The sequence below is a fragment of the Oncorhynchus mykiss genome, chromosome 6 (genome assembly GCF_013265735.2).
Source record: "Oncorhynchus mykiss isolate Arlee chromosome 6, USDA_OmykA_1.1, whole genome shotgun sequence".
In the NCBI taxonomy this organism is placed as follows: domain Eukaryota; kingdom Metazoa; phylum Chordata; class Actinopteri; order Salmoniformes; family Salmonidae; genus Oncorhynchus; species Oncorhynchus mykiss.
Window position 1 is genome coordinate 53,661,127 of NC_048570.1, and position 19,900 is coordinate 53,681,026.

At 41.1% G+C, this 19,900-nt stretch overlaps 1 protein-coding gene across 1 annotated transcript in view; it reads left to right on the forward strand.

The window, feature by feature from the left end:
* The window catches only part of LOC110526153 (protein kinase C-binding protein NELL1), a 404,819-nt gene that overhangs the window by 306,349 nt on the left and 78,570 nt on the right, over positions 1 to 19,900 (forward strand). The window contains exon 13 of the mRNA XM_021606800.2: positions 5,431 to 5,556. Coding sequence (XP_021462475.2) covers positions 5,431 to 5,556 — 126 coding nt within the window. The remainder of the gene's footprint in view (positions 1 to 5,430; positions 5,557 to 19,900) is intronic.

Consider the following 19,900-nt stretch of genomic DNA (forward strand, 5'->3'; position numbering starts at 1 on the left):
GTCCTCATGAGAGTCAGTTTCATCATAGTGCTTAATGGTTTTTGCAATTGCACTTGAAGAAACGTTCAAAGTTCTTGAAATGTTCAAGATTGACTGACCTTCGTGTCTAAAGGATATGATGAACTGTAATTTCTCTGCTCTTTTTAGCTGTTCTTGCCATAATATGGACTTGGTCTTTTACCAAGTAGGGCTATATTCTGTATAACACCCCTACCATGTCATAACAAAATTGATTGGCTCAAACACATTACGTCTAGACGTTCCGTTAGCGGAATGTTTCGACAACATCCGGTGAAATAATAATTCAAATTATTAGAAATATTTAACTTTCTTAAAATCACAAGTGCATTACACCAAAATAAAGCTTAACTTATTGTTAATCCAGCCACCATGTCAGATTCCAAAAAGGCTTTACAGCGACAGCAAAACATGTGATTATCTGAGGACAGTACCCCATCATACAAACACATGAAAATCATATTTCAACCAAGCAGGTGCGACACGAAAGTCAGAAATAACGATATAATTCATGCCTTACCTTAGAAGATCTTCTGTTGGCACTCCAATATGTCCCAGAAACATCACAAATGGTCCTTTTGTTTGATAAACACCTTCTTTATATCCCCAAAATGTCCATTTATTTGGCGCGTTTGATTCAGAAATACAAATTATCGAATAAGTTACCTGTACGCTTGGTCCAAACATTTCAAGCAACTTTCCTAATCCAACTTTAGGTATCCTAAAACGTAAATAATCAATACAATATAAGACGGAATATACTGTGTTCAATAGCAGATAAAATCAAAGTGGAGCGAGCTCCAGGTCGTGCGCACCAAACAAAGGAGCTTGGCTTGACACTCAGACTGAACAGCCGTACTTCTTCATTTCTTAAAGGAAAAACATCATCCAATTTCTAAAGACTGTTGACATCTAGTGGAAGCCATGGGAACTACAACCAGGTGCCTCATAAATCTAGTTTCCCATAGAAACCACATTGACCTCACATTTGGTTTGTCCTTGGGCTTTGCCTGCCAAATAAGTTCAGTTATATTCACAGACATGATTTTAACAGTTTTGAAACTTTAGAGTGGTTTCTATCCAATTATACCATTTATATGCATATCCTAGCTTCTGGGCCTGAGTAACAGGTAGTTTACTTTGGGCACGCTTTTCATCTGGACGTGAAAATACTGCTCCCTATCCCAAAGAGGTTTTAAGAAGGAAAGAAATTCCACAAATTAACTTTGTACTTTTTTCTAAATTTAATTTCATTCCAGGTGACTATCTCATGACGCTGGTTGAGAGAATGCCAAGAGTGTGCAAAGCTGCCATCAAGGCAATGGGTGGTTACTTTGAAGAATCTCAAATATAAAATATATTTTGATTCGTTTAACACCTTTTTTGTTTCTTCATGATTCCATATGTGTTATTTCATAGTTTTGATGTCTTCACTATTATTCTATAATGTCAAAAATAGTGACAATAGAGGTTTGTGTCTAAACTTTGGACTGGCACGTTAAATATTCACGCCCCTGAGTCAATACTTTGTAGAAGCACCTTTGGCATCGATTACAGCTGTGAGTCTTTCTGGGTAATTCTTTAAGAGCTTTCCACACCTGGATTGTGCAACATTTGACCATTATTATTTTCAAAATTCTGAAAGGTGAATTCACCTGGTGTCTGGTGGGAAGCATACTGAACCTTTTCTTTTTAAATTTAATTTCTAAATATAAACATCATAAAAAATATAATTCCACTTTCACATTATGTGGTATTGTGTCAGCCAGTGACAAATCTCAATGTAATCCATTTTAAATTCAGGCTGTAACACAACAAAAACAATACTTTCTGAATGCACAGTACATGCATGCACACACATATTTAACTCTATTTTTTACACAGACATACACACACACACACACATTTAACTCTATTTTTTACACACACACACACACACACACACACACACACACACACACACACACACACACACACACACACGCACACACACACACACACACTGCTTTTAATTTCAGTAATGTTGATTTCCCAGTGTGTCAAGGGCACTTCCCAGCACCAAGTTGCTGGTGACAGTGAAGTGCAGAGTAATTGATGAGCAGTTAATTATCCGCTCTCGACACATTTCGCTTCAATGTATTTTTGTGTCTAGGCTTCTTCATGTCTTCATGCACGATGGTCGCAACGGGCAATTGCTCGACTCATCGGAGATGTTTGCAATGTGCTGAGTTTAAAATTCAATTGGTGCTAGTTGGCTGCACCATTGAGTGCATCTTGACTGGCTGCGTCACCGCTTGGTATGGCAACTGCTCGGCATCCGACAGCAAGGCGCTACAGAGGGTAATGCATAATGCAGAGGGTAATGCAATCCCCAGTGCATACATCACTGGGGCCGAACTCTCTGCCATCCAGCACCTCTTTACCAGGCGGTGTCAGAGGGAGGCCCTAAAAGTTGTCAAAGACTCCAGCCACCCAAGTCATAGACTGTTCTCTCTGCTACCGCACTGCAAGCAGTGCCAGAGCGCCAAGTCTGGGACCAAAAGACAGCTGAACAGCTTCTACGCCCAACCCATAGGACTGCTGAACAGTTAACCATATGGCTACCAGGACATTTTACATCAACCCACTTTATTAATCTTAATTGTTTTGCATTGCATTGCATTGGCTCTATGCACACTCACACATACTAAAAACATACATACATACATACGCCAAAACACACACATACAAAACATACACACGCACACACATGCATATTGAAGCCACACACACACACACACACTTTCACGCTTCACAAACACTGCTGCTACTATGTTTATTATACACTGAGTGTGCAAAACATTAAGAACAACTTCCTAATATTGAGTTGAACCCCCCAAGGCTTTAAAATAATTATTTAACCGTCCTCCTCCCCTTCATCTATACTGATTGACATGGATTTAACAAGTGACATCAATAAGGGATCATAGCTTTCCTGTTGTATTCGGCACATGTGACCAATACAATTTGATTTGATTAGTTGGTGCTAATTTCAATGTTCTTGACACGTGTAACTTTCCCGTTTTAGGATGAATCATGTTTAGGTGTGACTGTCTCACTGTAACTCCTCCTTCAGATATCGATGACTCCTTTAATAATAATTATATACAGAATAGTGCCTTTCCACGTGCTCAGAGTGTTTAAATAATAATAACTCTCTAACCTTGAAGCTAACTGACCTGCCTAGTTAAATAAAGGTCCAATTAAAAAAAAATGAAATTATATTTTATGGAGGTCAAATAAACCCAACTGAGTAACGTCACAGCCCTCTATGACTGTATACCAAATGGCGCACTCTTCCCTTTATAGTGCACTACTTTGATCAAGGCCCATAGGGCTCTGGTCAAAAGTAGTGCACTATCCATTGTTGCAACCCCTATTACTAGTCTGTTCAACCTCTCTTTCGTATCATCTGAGATTCCTAAAGATTGGAAAGTGGCCGTGAACATCCCACTCTTCAAAGGGGAAGACACTCTAGACCCAAACTGTTACAGACCTATATCCATCCTACCTTTCTAAAGTCTTCGAAAGCCAAGTGAACAAACAGATCACCGACCATTTTGAATCCCACTGTAACACCTCAGCCACGCTCAAGGTCCTAAATGATATCATAACCGGCATCGATAAAAGACAGTACTGTGCAGCCGTCTTCATTGGCCTCACCCAGGCTTTCGACTCTGTCCATCACCACATTCTTATCGGCAGACTCAACAGCCTTGGTTTCTCTAATAACTGCCTTGCCTGGTTCACTAACTACTACTCAGATAGAGTTCAGTGTGTCAAATCGTGGCCTCCAAATGCTCTTAAATGCTAGTAAAACTATATGCATGCTCTTCAACCGATCGCTGCCCGCACCCGCCCGCCTGACTAGCATCACAACTCTTAATGGTTCTGAATTAGAATATGTGGACAACTGTAAATACCTAGGTGTCTGGCTAGACTGTAAACTCTCCTTCCAGACTCACATTAAATATTTCCAATCCAAAATTAAATCTAGAATCTGCTTCCTATTTTGCAACAAAGCCTCCTTCACTCATGCTGCCAAACACACCCTCGTAAAATTGACTATCCTACCGATCCTTGACTTCGGTGATGTCATTTACAAAATAGCCTCCAACACCCTACTCAGAAACTTTAATGCAGTGAATCACAGTGCCATCCGTTTTGTCACCAAATCCCCATACACTACCCACCACTGCGACCTGTATGCTCTCGTTTGCTGGTCCTCGCTACATATTCATCGCCAAACCCACTGGCTCCAGGTCATTGATAAGTCTGTGCTAGGTAAAGCTGCCTTATCTCAGCTCACTGGTCACCATAGCAATACCCACCTGTAGCACACGCTCCAGCAGGTATATTTCACTGGTCATCCCCAAAGCCAACACCTGCTTTGGCTGCCTTTCCTTCCAGTTCTCTGCTGCCAATAACTGGAACGCATTGTAAAAATCACTGAAGTTGGGGACTTATATCTCCATCACTAACTTTAAGTATCAGCTGTCAGAGCAGCTTACCGATCGCTGCAGCTGTACACAGCCCATCTGTATATAGCCCATCCAACCAACTACTTACCTCATCCCATATTGGTTTTTCTGCTCTTTTGCACACCAGTATTTCTGCTTGCACATCCTCATCTGCACATCTATCACTCCATTGTTAATTGCTAAATTGTAATTACTACGCAACTATGGCCTATTTATTGCCTTGCACACACTGTATACAGATTTTTCTATTGTGTTATTGACTGTACGTTTGTTTATCCCATGTTTAACTCTGTGTTATTGTTTTTGTTGCACTGCTTTTGCTTTATCTTGACCAGGTCGCAGTTGTAAATGAGAACTTGTTCTCTACCTGGTTAAATAAAGGTGAAATAAAAAAATAAAAAATTAAATAAAGGGAAGAGGGTGTCACTTGGGATGCTGCCTCTTTCTCTCTGAAGGAGTGAACTCCACTTCTTTTTTTCAAACTTACAAAAAAAATAACATTCGTAGAGGGGGGTAAAATAAGATATGAGAGTATCAAAAGGTAGTGGGAAAGATTTGAACCCACACCGATACAGGTACATGTGGCCTGGGGTCTACAGCACTAACCACTAGACCAGGGTTTCCTAAACTCGGTCCTGCCCCCCCCCCCCCCCCCCCCCCCTGGGTGCGCGTTTTGTTTTCTGCCAGAGCACTACACAGCTGATTCAAATAATTCAGGCTTGATGAGGAGTTGGATATTTGAATCAGTTATGTAGTGCTAAACTAAATGTGCACCCAGGGGGGGCCCTGTCCCCCTCTCTACAGTCCAACTGTCACTACCCATAAACAATATATATATATATATAAAATATTATATATTTACAACTCCTCTGTGTGGGTTCTCCTCTCTCAGATATCGATGAGTGTGTCACCCAGATGCACTACTGCCGGGCTAACACGGTGTGTGTGAACCTACTCGGCAGCCATCGCTGTGACTGTCTACCTGGCTTCATCAGAGTGGATGACTATTCCTGCACAGGTAGGTCAAATATGCACACACACACATACTTTGAACATTTCGGTAGGCCAACACAAGCACACACACCCACACATACACTTCCTAATTTTCCAGAACTAACATCCTGAGGATTATCGGTCATTTCAAATCAAATTTTATTTGTCACATGCGCCGAATACAACAGGTGTAAACCTTACAGTGAAATGCTTGCCAACCTTGCGACCTCAAGGTTGGCAAGTATTGTGTCTTGGTAAACACAGAGTGCACTCACTTCTCACAGTTAACACACAACTCTCACAGTGCCAAAGTAGGCCAGATTAATCCTCTCAGTTTGTTTTAGTTGGAGATTTGTACAAAACTACAGAACAGGAGCAGTACAACGTTTCTCAGAGAAGGAGTGCTGATTTAGGATCAGTTTAGCCCTTTAGATCACAAGGAATAAGATTACATGGACCCAGAGAGCTGAACCTATATCAGCACTCTGAGAAGCTTGAAAACAGAGTTTTATAATTTTATAGTTTTACCCAGTGCTGGTTGAGAGAAGCAACACATTACAGCTCATGGTGACTTAAGCATCCTTCTCTCTCTGCCTCTCAGAAGACCGTGAGGGGTTGTGAGAGCCATTTGACCTCAGGTCGGTGTACTCTGGAGCCACACACACTGTCCTTCAGCTGGAGAGGGGTCAGGACGCAGCTCTACACTGTTGTCAAACTGGGGTCAGGACGTGGCTGCTGTCGTGGAAATTTAATACTGAGATAGACTTGTTCATTTAATATTGATTAATTATTGAAAATAATGAGGCTGGTCGACCCCACACCCTTGAGTGTTGGACCGAGTAACCTAAATTTTACACAAATGCAGAGTACTACATATAGCTGACACTAACAATGCTCAGTCATGGTTGGTTCAACCCCCCTCAAGCAGACCAAGGAGCATCATAATGCACTCTGGGTTCATCCTGTCGTTATCTGCATGTGGGTCATTGTCTTAACCCCACCCTGGCTTAGTTTCCCAGGTGCAATGATGATTTTTAGACAATGAGGGATCGTTCTACTCCTAAGCTATCTCTAGGAAAACACATTCTTGTCTACGTAACGCAGTCTTTAACTAATTTGTCAGCTCAAGCCACCTCCAGTGACCATAAACCCAGATTAGCTGCAGGGAACTAGAGTGGAGCCCATGAAAACACAGACACTAGTAGGACAGAAATGTCTTACTATTAGTTAAATATGAATTGTTAACCATTAATCTCAAATAGATCAGTTGATTACGTCATTTTTCTATCACACCACACACTGCAGTTAAACTGGGGCTGTCAGGTCAAGAGACCGTTTTAAAAAGGTGGGAAAGATGTGGGGGGTGGGGGGGGTTGGAGATGCAGATCTTATATCAGATAAACAAACTACCTAATTAAGTTTAAGGCCCAATCCTGAATCAGAAAAACATCAAAATGGAAGCCCCCACACCACTTGGTTTGGGGGGCTGGAGAAATTTAATAATTCTCAAATTAGATAGACCAAGCTTTAGATGCAAGGATTGACAGTCTGTGAGGTGAAACCATATTTTAAGGCTATACATTGTTTCCATATCACAGATTGGGCCTTTGAATTATGGAAATGTGCACATGTACTGTCTGTTGACATTAGCTGGGACTCTTCATCTGATTCAAACAAGCCAAGCTTGTGTTTACTTCTGATACTTTCTGATTTAGGGAAATCAAACTGCTTGCCACAATCTTCTGGGCATGCAATGCCTCCAATTAGGTTTTGTTGTGGTGGATTATTCTATGTGTGCATGCTAAATGGCACCCTATTCCCTACAGTATATAGTGCACTATTTATGACCAGGGCCCATAGGGAATAAGGCAACCATTTGGGATACAGTATGCATTTAGTGGCGTGCAGATTATCAACAGAATAGCTCATCAGCAACAGTGTTTTCGAGGATGTAATAATGCAAAATTCCACTGAATAGCGTCATTGATTTGTCTGATTGGAAAATCAAAATTCACATTTCCAAATGACACCACCACCTCTGTCATTTCTTACATCTAGCATGTCAGAATGTTAGCCAATTCTGCTAGGGAAAGGAGGAATGTTAAGATGAGGAAGTTATTTGTTTCAGGGTAGAGTGAATTTGACCTCTCAGAGAGTTACTTTTCATTTCCTGTCCATGCAGTTTGTTAAATCACATGAACAGCAAATGACAAATAACTCTCCCTGAGGTCAAATTCAATGTACCCTGAAACAAATTGCCTCCCCCAAATGTTAGCCAATTCTGTTAGGGACAGGATGGCGACAGGAGGAAGTTGAGGTAATATGTACATGTAGGTAGAGTTATTAAAGTGACTATGCATAGATAATAACAGCGAGTAGGAGCAGCGTAAAGGACGAAGGACAAAGGGGGTGGGGGGACAGGGCAAATAGTCTGGGTAGCCATTTTGTGAGATGTTCAGGAGTCTTATGGCTTTTGGGTAGAAGCTGTTTAGAAGTCTCTTGGACCTAGACTTGGTGCTCCGGTACCGCTTGCCGTGCGGTAGCAGAAAGAACAGTCTATGACTAGGGTGGATGGAGTCTTTGACAATTTTTAGGGCCTTCCTCTGACACTGCCTGGTATAGAGGTCCTGGATGGTAGGAAGCTACCCTCTGTAGTGCCTTGCAGTAATAGGCCAAGCAGTTGCTATACCAGGCAGGGATACAACCCGTCAGGATGCTCTCGATGGTGTAGCTATAGAATCTTTTGAGGATCTGAGGACCCATGCCAAATATTTTCAATCTTCTGAGTGGTAATAGGTTTTGTCATGCCCTCTTCACGACTGTCTTGGTCTGCTTGGAGTTTGGAGTTTGTTGGTGATGTCCGACCTTGCCTTAAAAGTATGTCTGGAGCTCCTCCAGATGATGTTACAGGAGCTGAAAGAACCGCGTATCCAGCAAAACTTGGAGTGAGCATTATCTGACATCAGCTTTCGAAATAATCATATTCGTTGCACTTCCAGAACTACTTATTGCACTACCCTGGCTGGCGAGGACACTCAGGTGATTAATAACAGTACCACAAACAAAATTTGTTTATTTTTGTATTTTATTAACTTCTTAATGCACCCATCCCGTTAGCGGGATCATTTTCATCAGCACCTGCTGAATTGCTAAACATATTTAATTTTCATGAAATCACAAGTGCCATATATAGCAAAATACAGCTTAGTTTGTTAATCCACCTGGCATGTCAGATTTTCAGCGAAAGCATAACAAGTGTTTATGTAAGAACATCTCTCTCAGTAGACAAAATATTACAAACACCTAGCAGCCATGTAGATTGGTCACGAAAGTCAGAAAAGCAATAGATTAAATCGCTTACCTTTGATGATCGTCGGAAGTTTTCACTCACGAGACTCCCAGTTACACAATAAATGTTCCTTTTGTTCCATAAATATTATTTTTATATCCAAAATACCTCCATTTGTTTGGCTCGTTATGTTCAGAAATCCACAGGAGCGAGCGGTCACGACATCGCAGACGAAAATTCCAAATAGTATCCGTAATGTCCACAGAAACATGTCAAACGTTTTTTCTAATCAATCCTCAGGTTGTTTTTAAAATATATAATCGATAATATATCAACCGGGACTGCCGCTTTTTCAATAGGAGAGGGAGAGACAATGGCTGCCCCACTCCGTTGCGCAAGCAAAACTCATGCGAACACCCAGCTATCGTTCTCGCTCATTTTTCAAAATAAAAGCATGAAACTATGTCTAAAGACTGTTGACACTGTTGACACCTTGGAATCTGGTTGATATCCCTTTAAATGGAGTGAAGGCAGCCTATGGAACATGGAGCTTTCAAAATAGTAGCCACTTCCTGGTTTGATTTTCCTCAGGTTTTCGCCTGCAGTATCAGTTCTGTTATACTCACAGACAATATTTTTGACAGTTTTGGAAGCTTTAGAGTGTTTTCTATCCTAATCTGACAATTATATGCATATTCTAGTTTCTGGGCCTGAGAAAAAGGCAGTTTCATTTGGGTACGTTTTTCATCCAAACATCAAAATACTGCCCCCTACACTCAACAGGTTTTAATTAAGGAGAGCCATCGCACATTCTGATACAAAATGCAATGATGTGTACTAAACCTATCACCCGTAAAAAAAGCGCAATTTGCTATGATAAACTGCATTCAATGACTTCAACACAGTGGCAGCTGCATTCATATAGACGATACTGCCATAGTCAATAATTGGAATGTTGACTGAATGATTTGTTTTCAGCTATTTAAAAAAAGACAGGACCAGTTCCTATAGAAGCCTATTTGAATTCTTAACTAACTCATCAACATGCTTTTTGAAAGATAGCTTTTTGTCAATCCAGATGCCCAGATATGTATAGGTGGGGACACGATCAATGAGGACACCATCCAAAGTACGTATGCATTAATCATGTACTTGGTTTTATCTGCATTAAGTACCTTAACATGTTAACTCTGTATTAATTTAAAATGAGGTGACAATTGAATTGTTTTTCTATGGCTGGGAGCTCCCATAACTGGCTAACACTTCAGGCTCTCTGGTCAAATAGCTGCGATCACGTTTGGTACGGTGTGATCCACCAATGCAAATGCCTCGGCCAAATTGCTACTCATTCAACCAATCCATATGTCCAATTGCTTGGGGGTTTATTTAGTTATAATTTATAGATTTGCAATATCAAGGCACGCTGTTGCAGCCCGACAATACGCGATTTGCGGTAATTCACCGCAAGATACATTTTATGCAACAGTTGGCAAATTCTAGAGATGGAAAGGATTATATTTACCCTAGATACATTATATGAATAATGAAAATGTAAAAAAAATCTAATTCCAATTATACAAGTAATGAATGTAGATCTCAGGTGTGACGGTCGTGGGAACCTTGGCAACCCCACCAGTATACATTAACTCCTCAAAATGGAGGTCACGCCAGCAGGCTGGCTCGTTACTAACCAATTTAGAAAGACCCATAAAATACTATACAAGAGGGAAAGTTCAGCAGTCGCTCTGAGTTTCACTCCGAGCTTGCACATCGCAGATCTCATCCATCCGTAATTGGCTTTGAGAATATAGCATTTATATTTAGCTCCTCTATAAAGATTTAATGTACGAATCATGTCCCCAGTGTCTGCCACTCATCGGCGTCAAAGCATACTGCCATCAGGACTGATGTCTATCTCCCATAATATGCTGCTTCTTCAAAAGACATTCTGCTCTGTGTGGGTGTGTGTGTATGTGTGTGCGCTCATGTTTGCTGCTGCATGCCTTTTTTTGATGCATAGCCTCTCTTCCTCTGGCAAATTCTCACATGGAATAGCCTTAATTTCTCAGAACAAGAATAGACTGATGAGTTTCAGAAGAAAGTTGTTTGTTTCTGGCCATTTTGAGCCTGTAATCAACCCCACAAATGCTGATGCTCCAGATACTCAAGTAGTCTAAAGATGGCCAGTTTTATTGCTTCTTTAATCAGCACAACAGTTTTCAGCTGTGCTAACATAATTGAATAAGTGTTTTCTTATGATCAATAAGCCTTTTAAAATGATCAACTTGGATTAGCTAACACAACGTGTTATTGGAACACAGGAGTGATGGTTGCTGATAATGGGCCTCTGTATGCCTATGTACGTAGTAGATATTCCATAAAAGATTAGCTGTTTCCAGCTACAATAGTCATTTACAACATTAAAAATGTCTAAATTGATCAGAAATACAATGAAATTTCATTTTAATGGACATAAATGTGCTTTTCTTTCAAAAACAAAGACATTTCTAAGTGACCCCAAACTTTTGAACGGTAGTGTATCTACAGTTGAAGTCGGAAGTTTACATACACCTCAGCCAAATACATTTAAACTCAGTTTTTCACAATTCCTGACATTTAATCAAAGTAAAAATTCCCTGTCTTAGGTCAGTTAGGATCACCACTTTATTTTAAGAATGTGAAATGTCAGAATAATAGTAGAGAGAATGATTTTTTTCAGCTTTTATTTCTTTCATCACATTCCCAGGGAGTCAGAAGCTTACACTCAATTAGTATTTGGTAGTGTTGTCTTTAAATTGTTTAACTTGGTTCAAATGTTTCAGGTAGCCTTCCACAAGCTTCCCACAATAAGTTGGGTGAATTTTGGCCCATTCCTCCTGACAGAGCTGGTGTAACAGAGTCAGGTTTGTAAGCTTCCTTGCAAGCACACGTTTTTTCAGTTCTGCCCACAAATGTTCTATAGGATTGAGGTCAGGGCTGCAGCAAAGCACCCCCACAGCACCTCCTCCATGCTTTGCGATGGGAACCACATATGGAGATCATCCATTCACCTAATCTGTGTCTCACAAAGACATGGCAGTTGGAACCAAAAATCTAAAATGTGGACTCATCAGACCAAAAAACAGATTTTTTCCTCATGAGAGTCAGTTTCATCATAGCGCTTGATGGTTTTTGCGACTGCACTTGAAGAAACTTTCAACGTTTTTTGACTGACCTTCATGTCATGAAGTAATGGACAGTCGCTTCACTTTACTTATTTGAGCTGTTCTTGCCATAATATGGACTTGGACTTTTACCAAATAGGGCTATCTTCTGTATACCACCCCTACCTTGTCACAACCCAACTGATTGGCTCAAACACATTAATAAGGAAATAAATTCTACAAATGAACTTTTAGCAAGGCACACTTGTTAATTGAAATGCATTCCAGGTGACAAACTCATGAAGCTGGTTAAGAGAATGCCAAGAGAGTGCAAAACTGTCATCAAGGCAAAGAGTGGCTACTTTGAAGAATTTAAAATATATTTTGATTTGTTTACCACGTGATTCAATGTGTTATTTCAGAGTTTTGATGTCTTCATTATTATTCTACAACGTAGACAATATTAAAATGAAAGAAAAACCCTTGATTGAGTAGGTATGTCCAAACTTGACTGGTACTGTATATATACAGTGCATTCTGAAAGTATTCAGACCCCTTGACTTTTTCCAAATGTTGTTACGTGACGGTCTTATTCTAAAATGGATTAAATGTTTAAAAAATGTACCTCAATCTACACACAATACCCCATTACGACGAAGCAAAAACTGTTTTTTAGACATTGTTGCAAGTGTATTAAAAAACAGAAAAACCTTAGTTACAAAACTATTCAGCCCCTTTACTATGAGACTCGAAATTGAGCTCAGGTGCATCCTGTTTCCATTGATCATCCTGTGAAAAATTGATTGGACATGATTTGGAAAGGCACACACCTGTCTATATAAGTCCCACATTTGACAGTGCATGTCAGAGCAAAAACCAAGCCATGAAGTCGAAGGAAATGTCCATACATGTGCATCCTGTTTCCATTGATCAATCAAGTTGTAGAAACATCAAGGATGGAGTCCACCTGTGGTAAATTCAATTGATAGGACATGATTTGGAAAGGCAAACACCGGCCTATATAATGTCCCACAGTTGACAGTGCATGTCAGAGCTAAAACCAAGCTATAAGGTTGAAAGAGTTGTTCTTAGAGCGCCGAGACAGATCTGGGGAAGGGTAAAAAAAGAAAATTCTGCATCTTTGAATGTCCCTAAGAACACAATGGCCTCCATCATTCTTAAATGGAAGACATTTGGAACCAACAAGACTCTTCCTAGAGCTGGCCTTCTGGCCAGACTCTCAGACCATGAGAAACAAGATTATCGGGTCTGATGAAACCAAGATTGAACACTTTGGTCTGAATGCCAAGCGTCATATCTGGAGGAAACCTGGCACCATCCCTACGGTGAATCATGGTGCTAACAGCATCATACTGTGGGGATGTTTTTCAGCAGCAGGGACTAGAAGACTTGTCAGGATCGAGGGAACGATGAACCTAGCAAAGTACAGAGTGATCCTTGATGAAAACATGCTCCAGAGCGCTCAGGAAATCAGGCTGGGGCAAAGGTTCACCTTCCAACAGGACAACGACCCTAAGCACACAGCCAAGACAATGCAGGGATGGCTCTGGGACAAGTCTCTGAATGTTCTTGAGTGGCCCAGCCAGTGTCCAGACTTGAACACAATCAAACCTCTCTGGAGAGACCTGAAAATAGCTGTGGAGCGACACTCCCCATGCAACCTGACAGAGCTTGAGAGGATCTGAAGAGACGAATGGGAGAAACTCACCAAATACAGATGGACCAAGCTTGTAGCGTCATACCCATGAACACTTGAGGCTGTAATGGCTGCCAAATATTCTTCAACAAAGTACTGAGTAAAGGGTCTGAATACTTAGAAATGTAATATTTTAGTTTTGTATTTTTAAAAACCTGTTTTTGCTTTGTCATGATTGGTTATTGTGTGTAGATTGATGAGGGAATAAAACAATTGAATACATTTTTGAATTAGGCTGTAACGTAACAAACTGTGGGAAAAGTCAAGGGGTCTGAATACATTCCCAATGCATTATATTTCTTCATTTTTATGGATTCAAATTTCACCTCTCATCTGTTGGAGTGTCGTCCATTGTCCTATTCGTATCCCTCACATCAAATCCTACCGGTCTGTTGGAGTCATCATCAGCAACGTGTCTAATTTTTTCCCTCTGAGGTAGCTGGTGACTGTCCACATTCTCCCAATCCCAAGTCTGCCAAGTAAAGGTCCAGCCCGGCTAAATGAAGGTCCCACTCCTCTTGCTCCGCTTCGGACATCTTTGTCTGGATCCCCAGGTGTTTGATGCCATCTGCAGCCTCCCAAGTAGAGGGGTAGGTCACTGTGCCGGTGTCTAAGAACACCTTCAGAGTGGCAGGGTGGATAGACTTGAACTTAATGTTTTTCTGCAATTATTGTGCCTTTAGTTCTCCATACTGTTTCCTCTTGCGTTGTATTCAGCTGACCAATGACACTCACTTTCCTTGGTATTCTAGTCCCTACATTCCCCATTCCTTGGGCAGTGTTCGTTGCTTTGTGTGGTAGAGGAAGAACTGGACCAGGATTGATCTCGGGGCGTATTCTCTTCCAAGGGCTCGTGGATGAGGGAATGGTGCTCCTTTTCAATGTTTGGATTCAGCTCCAGAGGTAATTGCAGTAGGCCCTTCAATAGATTCTCTTTGAAGTTCTCATTCTTTTCAGAATTCTCAGCTATTCCCTAGATGCAAATGGAAGATCTCCTTGAGTAATTCTCCAGCTGGTTGCAGGTTGCGTTGGCATCTTTCTTTCAGTGCGATGATTCTACTTTCAGCCTCATTTATTAATTCATCAAGTCTAAGTTTTGCTGTCCATTGACTGACTAAGTTGTCTAGCTTCTCATTCATTGCTGAACTTAACTTTCTGAGCTCTGCTAGGACTGCCATCGCCTTTGTTTCTTCGTCTAATGGGTTGTTTGTTCCTCTGGTTGTTTTTATACACCCAAGATCATGATTTATGGTTGTATAAATATAATTATTAGTTTTTAAATGTTTGTTAGGGGGTAGATCAGCTTTAATAGTGCATATAGATTGTAGATTCCATCAATGTAATTATCTGCATAATTTCCAATCCCCCATATATTTTTTTGTAAATGTGTGACCCGTTTCAGGAAACTAGGCGTATGTCACGGGTCACTACTAGGAGAGCCGTTTGAACGTAAAACATTTTTAAAAAGCAAAATGCCTTTTTTTGGCAGAAATGCCTTCTCGAACATGTGAACTTTCATGTGCCTTAATAACAAACTTGTATGCCATCTGTAAATCCAAATAAAATTGTTAAATTACGAGGCCAGTTGGTTTAGCTAAGGTAAAAGGGGGAAACCTTCCCCGTAGCCATGATTGGCTGAGATAATGAGTGGGCTGGACATGCCGAGAGATGAGTTAGGATTAGTCTGCCATTTAGCACTCTGTCTATTTGAGATTGTAATTACATCTAGGTAATCCTGTCTAATGCAGCTTTTTTTTATTTGATGTATCGTGTATTAAAATTGCTCCACTTTCTGTTCTGAAGGACTGAGTTTTGAAATCAGTGGAATTTGAGTATTAAAGCTTACGGATTACATCTTAAAACTAAGGGCAGCCATGGCATCCTACAGGAGACATGTCCAACCATGAATGATGTAAATGGGTAAGATAGTCTGCCTAGATACATGATCAGATATTATATGTTTCTAATTTTGACAGAAAGAGATTTACTTGGTTAGCTATAGCCTAATGTTAGCTAGCTAACATTGAACCTGGTTGGCTAGCTACCTGCAGATTCATGCAGGATAATAACGTCGTGCATTGTGAATATGGTTCATTGTTTACCTAGCTAGCTAGCTACATGTCTTAACAAAAGACTACTTTTGCAAGTAATCATTTTGGGTGCGTTCGTAAATTCAGTCTGGCCATCTATCTCGATTTCAGAGCATTCTCGTCTGAGTGTGCCAGAGCGCAGAATAACTTATGAACTTACGAACGCTCAACACCCGTTGAATATGGCCAGTGTCAGAAAATGTCAGTAATCTCATGGGCCAGAGCGTCTGCTGTGCACTCTGAACGCGGAACTCTCTGAATTTACAAACGGACAATCTGACAGCAAAGTTGCAATCTGGATAACATAACAGCCTAACCGGCTCCGCTGGGGCGAGTAATGTTCAGTGAGCTGTTCTCTCTCACTTAAAAAAGTGTGAAACAAATGAAAATATATTTAATATTTAAGATTCTTCAAAGTAGCCTTGATGACAGTTTAGCACACTATTGGCATTCTCTCAACCAAGCTTCATGAGGTAGTCACCTAGAATGCATTTTAATTAACAGGTGTGTCTTCTTAAAAGTGAATTTGTGGAAAAAATGTCCTTCTTAATGCATTTGAGCCAATCAGTTGTGTTGTGACAAGGTTGGTACGGTTGGTATGCCATATTATTATATATTAAGAACGGCTCATCTATGAATGTCTTTTTGTGTGCTCTATCCTGTCTGATTATCCATCAGTCTGACAAACACATAATGAACAGAGAAACAATCTCTCCACTAAGGACTTTATTAAATCATTTTGATTGATGATTGATTGAATGCACGTGCTGTATAGCTTTATGATGATACTGTATGCGTGTGTTTGTGTGAAGGGGATTTTGTTTTATTGAATGAAAGTGACGTCTAGCATCATGATTTAGTTTAGGAGAGTGGAGGGAGATAATGAAGAGGAGAGTGGAGCGAGAGGAACATGGAGAGGAAGATCAATATGGAGAGGAAGAGGGAGAGCACACTAGATAGTGTGTCTGTGCCAAGTCTCACCATTCACACAGCTTACTTTGTAAAATTTGTCTGTCTCATTTGTTGAATATACAGTGCATACAAATCAAAACAAATAATTTGTCACATCTCCAGAATACAACAGGTGTAGTAGACCTTACTGTGAAATGCTTACTTACAAGCCCTTAACCAACAGTTCAAGAAATAGAGTTAAGAAAATATTTACTAAGTAAACTAAAGTAAAAAATGTAATAAAAAGCAACACAATAAAATAACAATAACAAGGCTATATACAGCGGCAGGGTAGCCTAGTGGTTAGAGCGTTGGACAAGTTCAAACCCCCGAGCTGACAAGGTACAATCTGTCGTTCTGCCCCTGAACAGGCAGTTAACCCACTGTTCCTAGGCCTTCATTGAAAATAAGAATTTGTTCTTAACTGAAGTGCCTGGTTAAATAAAGGTAAAATAAAAAAATACAGGGGGTACTGGTACTGAGTCAATGTGTGGGGGGTAAAGGTTAGTCAAGGTAATCTGTACATGTAGGTAGGGGAAAAGTGACTATGCATAGATAATAAATAGCGAGTAGGAGCGGGGGATGTAAATAGTCCGGGTGGCCATTTGACTAATTGTTTTTTAGTCTTATGGCTTGGGGGTAGAAGCTGTTAAGGAGTCTTTGGGACCTAGACTTGGCGCTTTGGTACAGCTTTGTGTGCGGTAGCAGAGAGAACAGCCTATGACTTGGGTGACTGGAGTCTTTGACAATTTTTTGGGCCTTCCTCTGACACTGCCTAGTATATATGTCCTGGATGGCAGGGAACTTGGCACCAATGATGTACTGGGTCGTATGCACTACCCTCTGTAGCGCCTTACGGTCGAATGCCAAGCAGTTGCCATACTAGGCGGTGATGCAACCGGTCAGGATGCTCTCAATGGTGTAGCTGTATGATATGTTAATGCTAACTGAAATTTGGCTTATACCAGAGGATTGGATTTTAGTCCTCTAAATCATATCAAATCACATTTTATTGGTCACATACACGTGTTTAGTGTGGGTGTAGCAAAATGCTTGTAACAAAAAGTGATATGATCCTGGACTAGTCATTTAGGTCAGTTACCTAAATGACTAGTTTAGGTAAGTTGCTTTCTTGAGTACAGGAACAATGGTGGCCATCTTGAAGCATGTGTGGACAGCAGACTGGGATAAGGAGAGATTGAACATGTCCGTGAACACACCAGCCAGCTGGTCTGCACATGCTCTGAGGACGCAGCCCTACACGTTTGTTTTACTCACATTGGCCACGGAAAAGGAGAGCCCTGGCCTTGGTAGCGGACCACATGAGCACTGTGTTATCTTCAAAGCTGCACAAAAGGTGTTTAGCTTGTCTGGAAGCAAGACGTCGGTGCCCACGACGTGGGTGGTTTTCCTTTTGTAGTCCGTAGACCCTTCCACATACATTTCGTGTCTGAGCTGTTGAATTGCGACTCCACTTTGTCTCTCCACTTTGTCTCTATACTGACGTTTTGCCTGTTTGATTGCCTTGCGGGGGAATAACTACACTGTCTGTATTCTGCCATATTCCCAGTCACCTTGCCATGGTTAAGGTTAAATGCTGTGGTTCACACTTTCAGTTTTGCCCGAATGCTGCCATCTATCCACATTTTGTATTAAATGTATTGGTATTTAACCTTCATTTAACTAGGCAAGTCAGTTAAGAACATATTCTTATTTACAATGACGGCCTACCCCGGACAACGCTGGGCCAATTGTGCACTGCCCGATGGGACTCCCAGTCACAGCCAGATGTGATACAGCTTAGAATTGAACCAGGGACAGTAGTGAGGCCTCATGCACTGAGATGCCGTGCCTTAGACCGCTGCGCCACCCGGGAGCCCCTGGTTAGAGTAGGTTTTGTTAGTCATAGTGGGTACAACATCTCCGATACACTTCCTGATAAACTCAGTCACTGAATCAGGGAATTTGTCAATGTTATTCTCGGAAGCCACTCGGAACATATCCCAGTCCGCGTGATCAAAACAATTTTGAAGAGTACATGTAGATTCCGATTGGTCAGACCTGCGTTGGATAGTCCTTCAAACAGGTACTTCCTGTTTGAGTTTCTGCCTATAGGAAGGGAGGAGCAAAATGGAGTTATGGTCACATTTTCCGAAGGGAGGGCGGGGGAGGACCTTGTAGGCATCCCGGAAGTTGGAGTAACAGTGGTCGGCAGCATGAGTTCTGCAGTCGATATGTTGATAGAACTTCGGCAGCATTTTTCTCAAATTTGCTTTGTTAAAATCCCCAGCTACAATAAATGCAGTCTCAGGATATGTGGTTTCCAGTTAGCATAAAGTCCAGTGGATTTCTTTGAGGGCTGTCGTGGTATCAGCTTGAGGGGGATATACAAGGCCGTGACTATAACCAAAGAAAATTATCTTGTGAGATAATACGGTTGGCATTTGATTGTGTGGTATTCTAGATCAGGTGAACCAAAGGACTTGAATTCCTGTATGTTATCACAATTACACCATGAGTCGTTAATCACGAAACATACACCCCCGCCCTTCTTCCCGGAGAGATATTTATTCCTGTCTGCACGATGATCTGAGAATCCCACTGGCTGGACCGATTCAGACAGTAGATCACGGGAGCCATGCTTCCGTGAATGTTACAATCCCTGATGTCTCTCTGGAAAGAGGCCCTCGCCCTGAGCTTGTCAACTTTATTATCCAGAGACTGAACATTAGCAAGTAATATACATACTTGGAAGCGGTGATTGGTGTGCGCGCCTCCTAAATCGGACTAGAAGACCACTCCGAAAACCTCTCCTACGCCAGCATTGTTTTGGGTTGGCTTCTGGAATTTCCCTGGGGGTGCATATTCCTGGTTGTAATGATGGTTTTGCTGGTGAGTTCGAGTCGCTCTAATATCCAATAGTTCTTCCCGGCTGTATGTAATAACACCCAAACATTTCTGGCCTAACAATGTAAGAAATAATAAATGAAAAAAAATACTGCAAAGTTTCCTAAGAGCGAGAAGCAAGGCGCCATCTTTCACTTTTGAAACTACCCTTCCAGCCTTTTCTTATCTACAGAAATCCAGGCTGTCTGGCTGTGGTGGTGGGGTAGCCGTCATTCATAGAGACAAGTTTATATGTAGCCCTGTGGTGAATCTTCCTCATTTGAGAGGCTTAT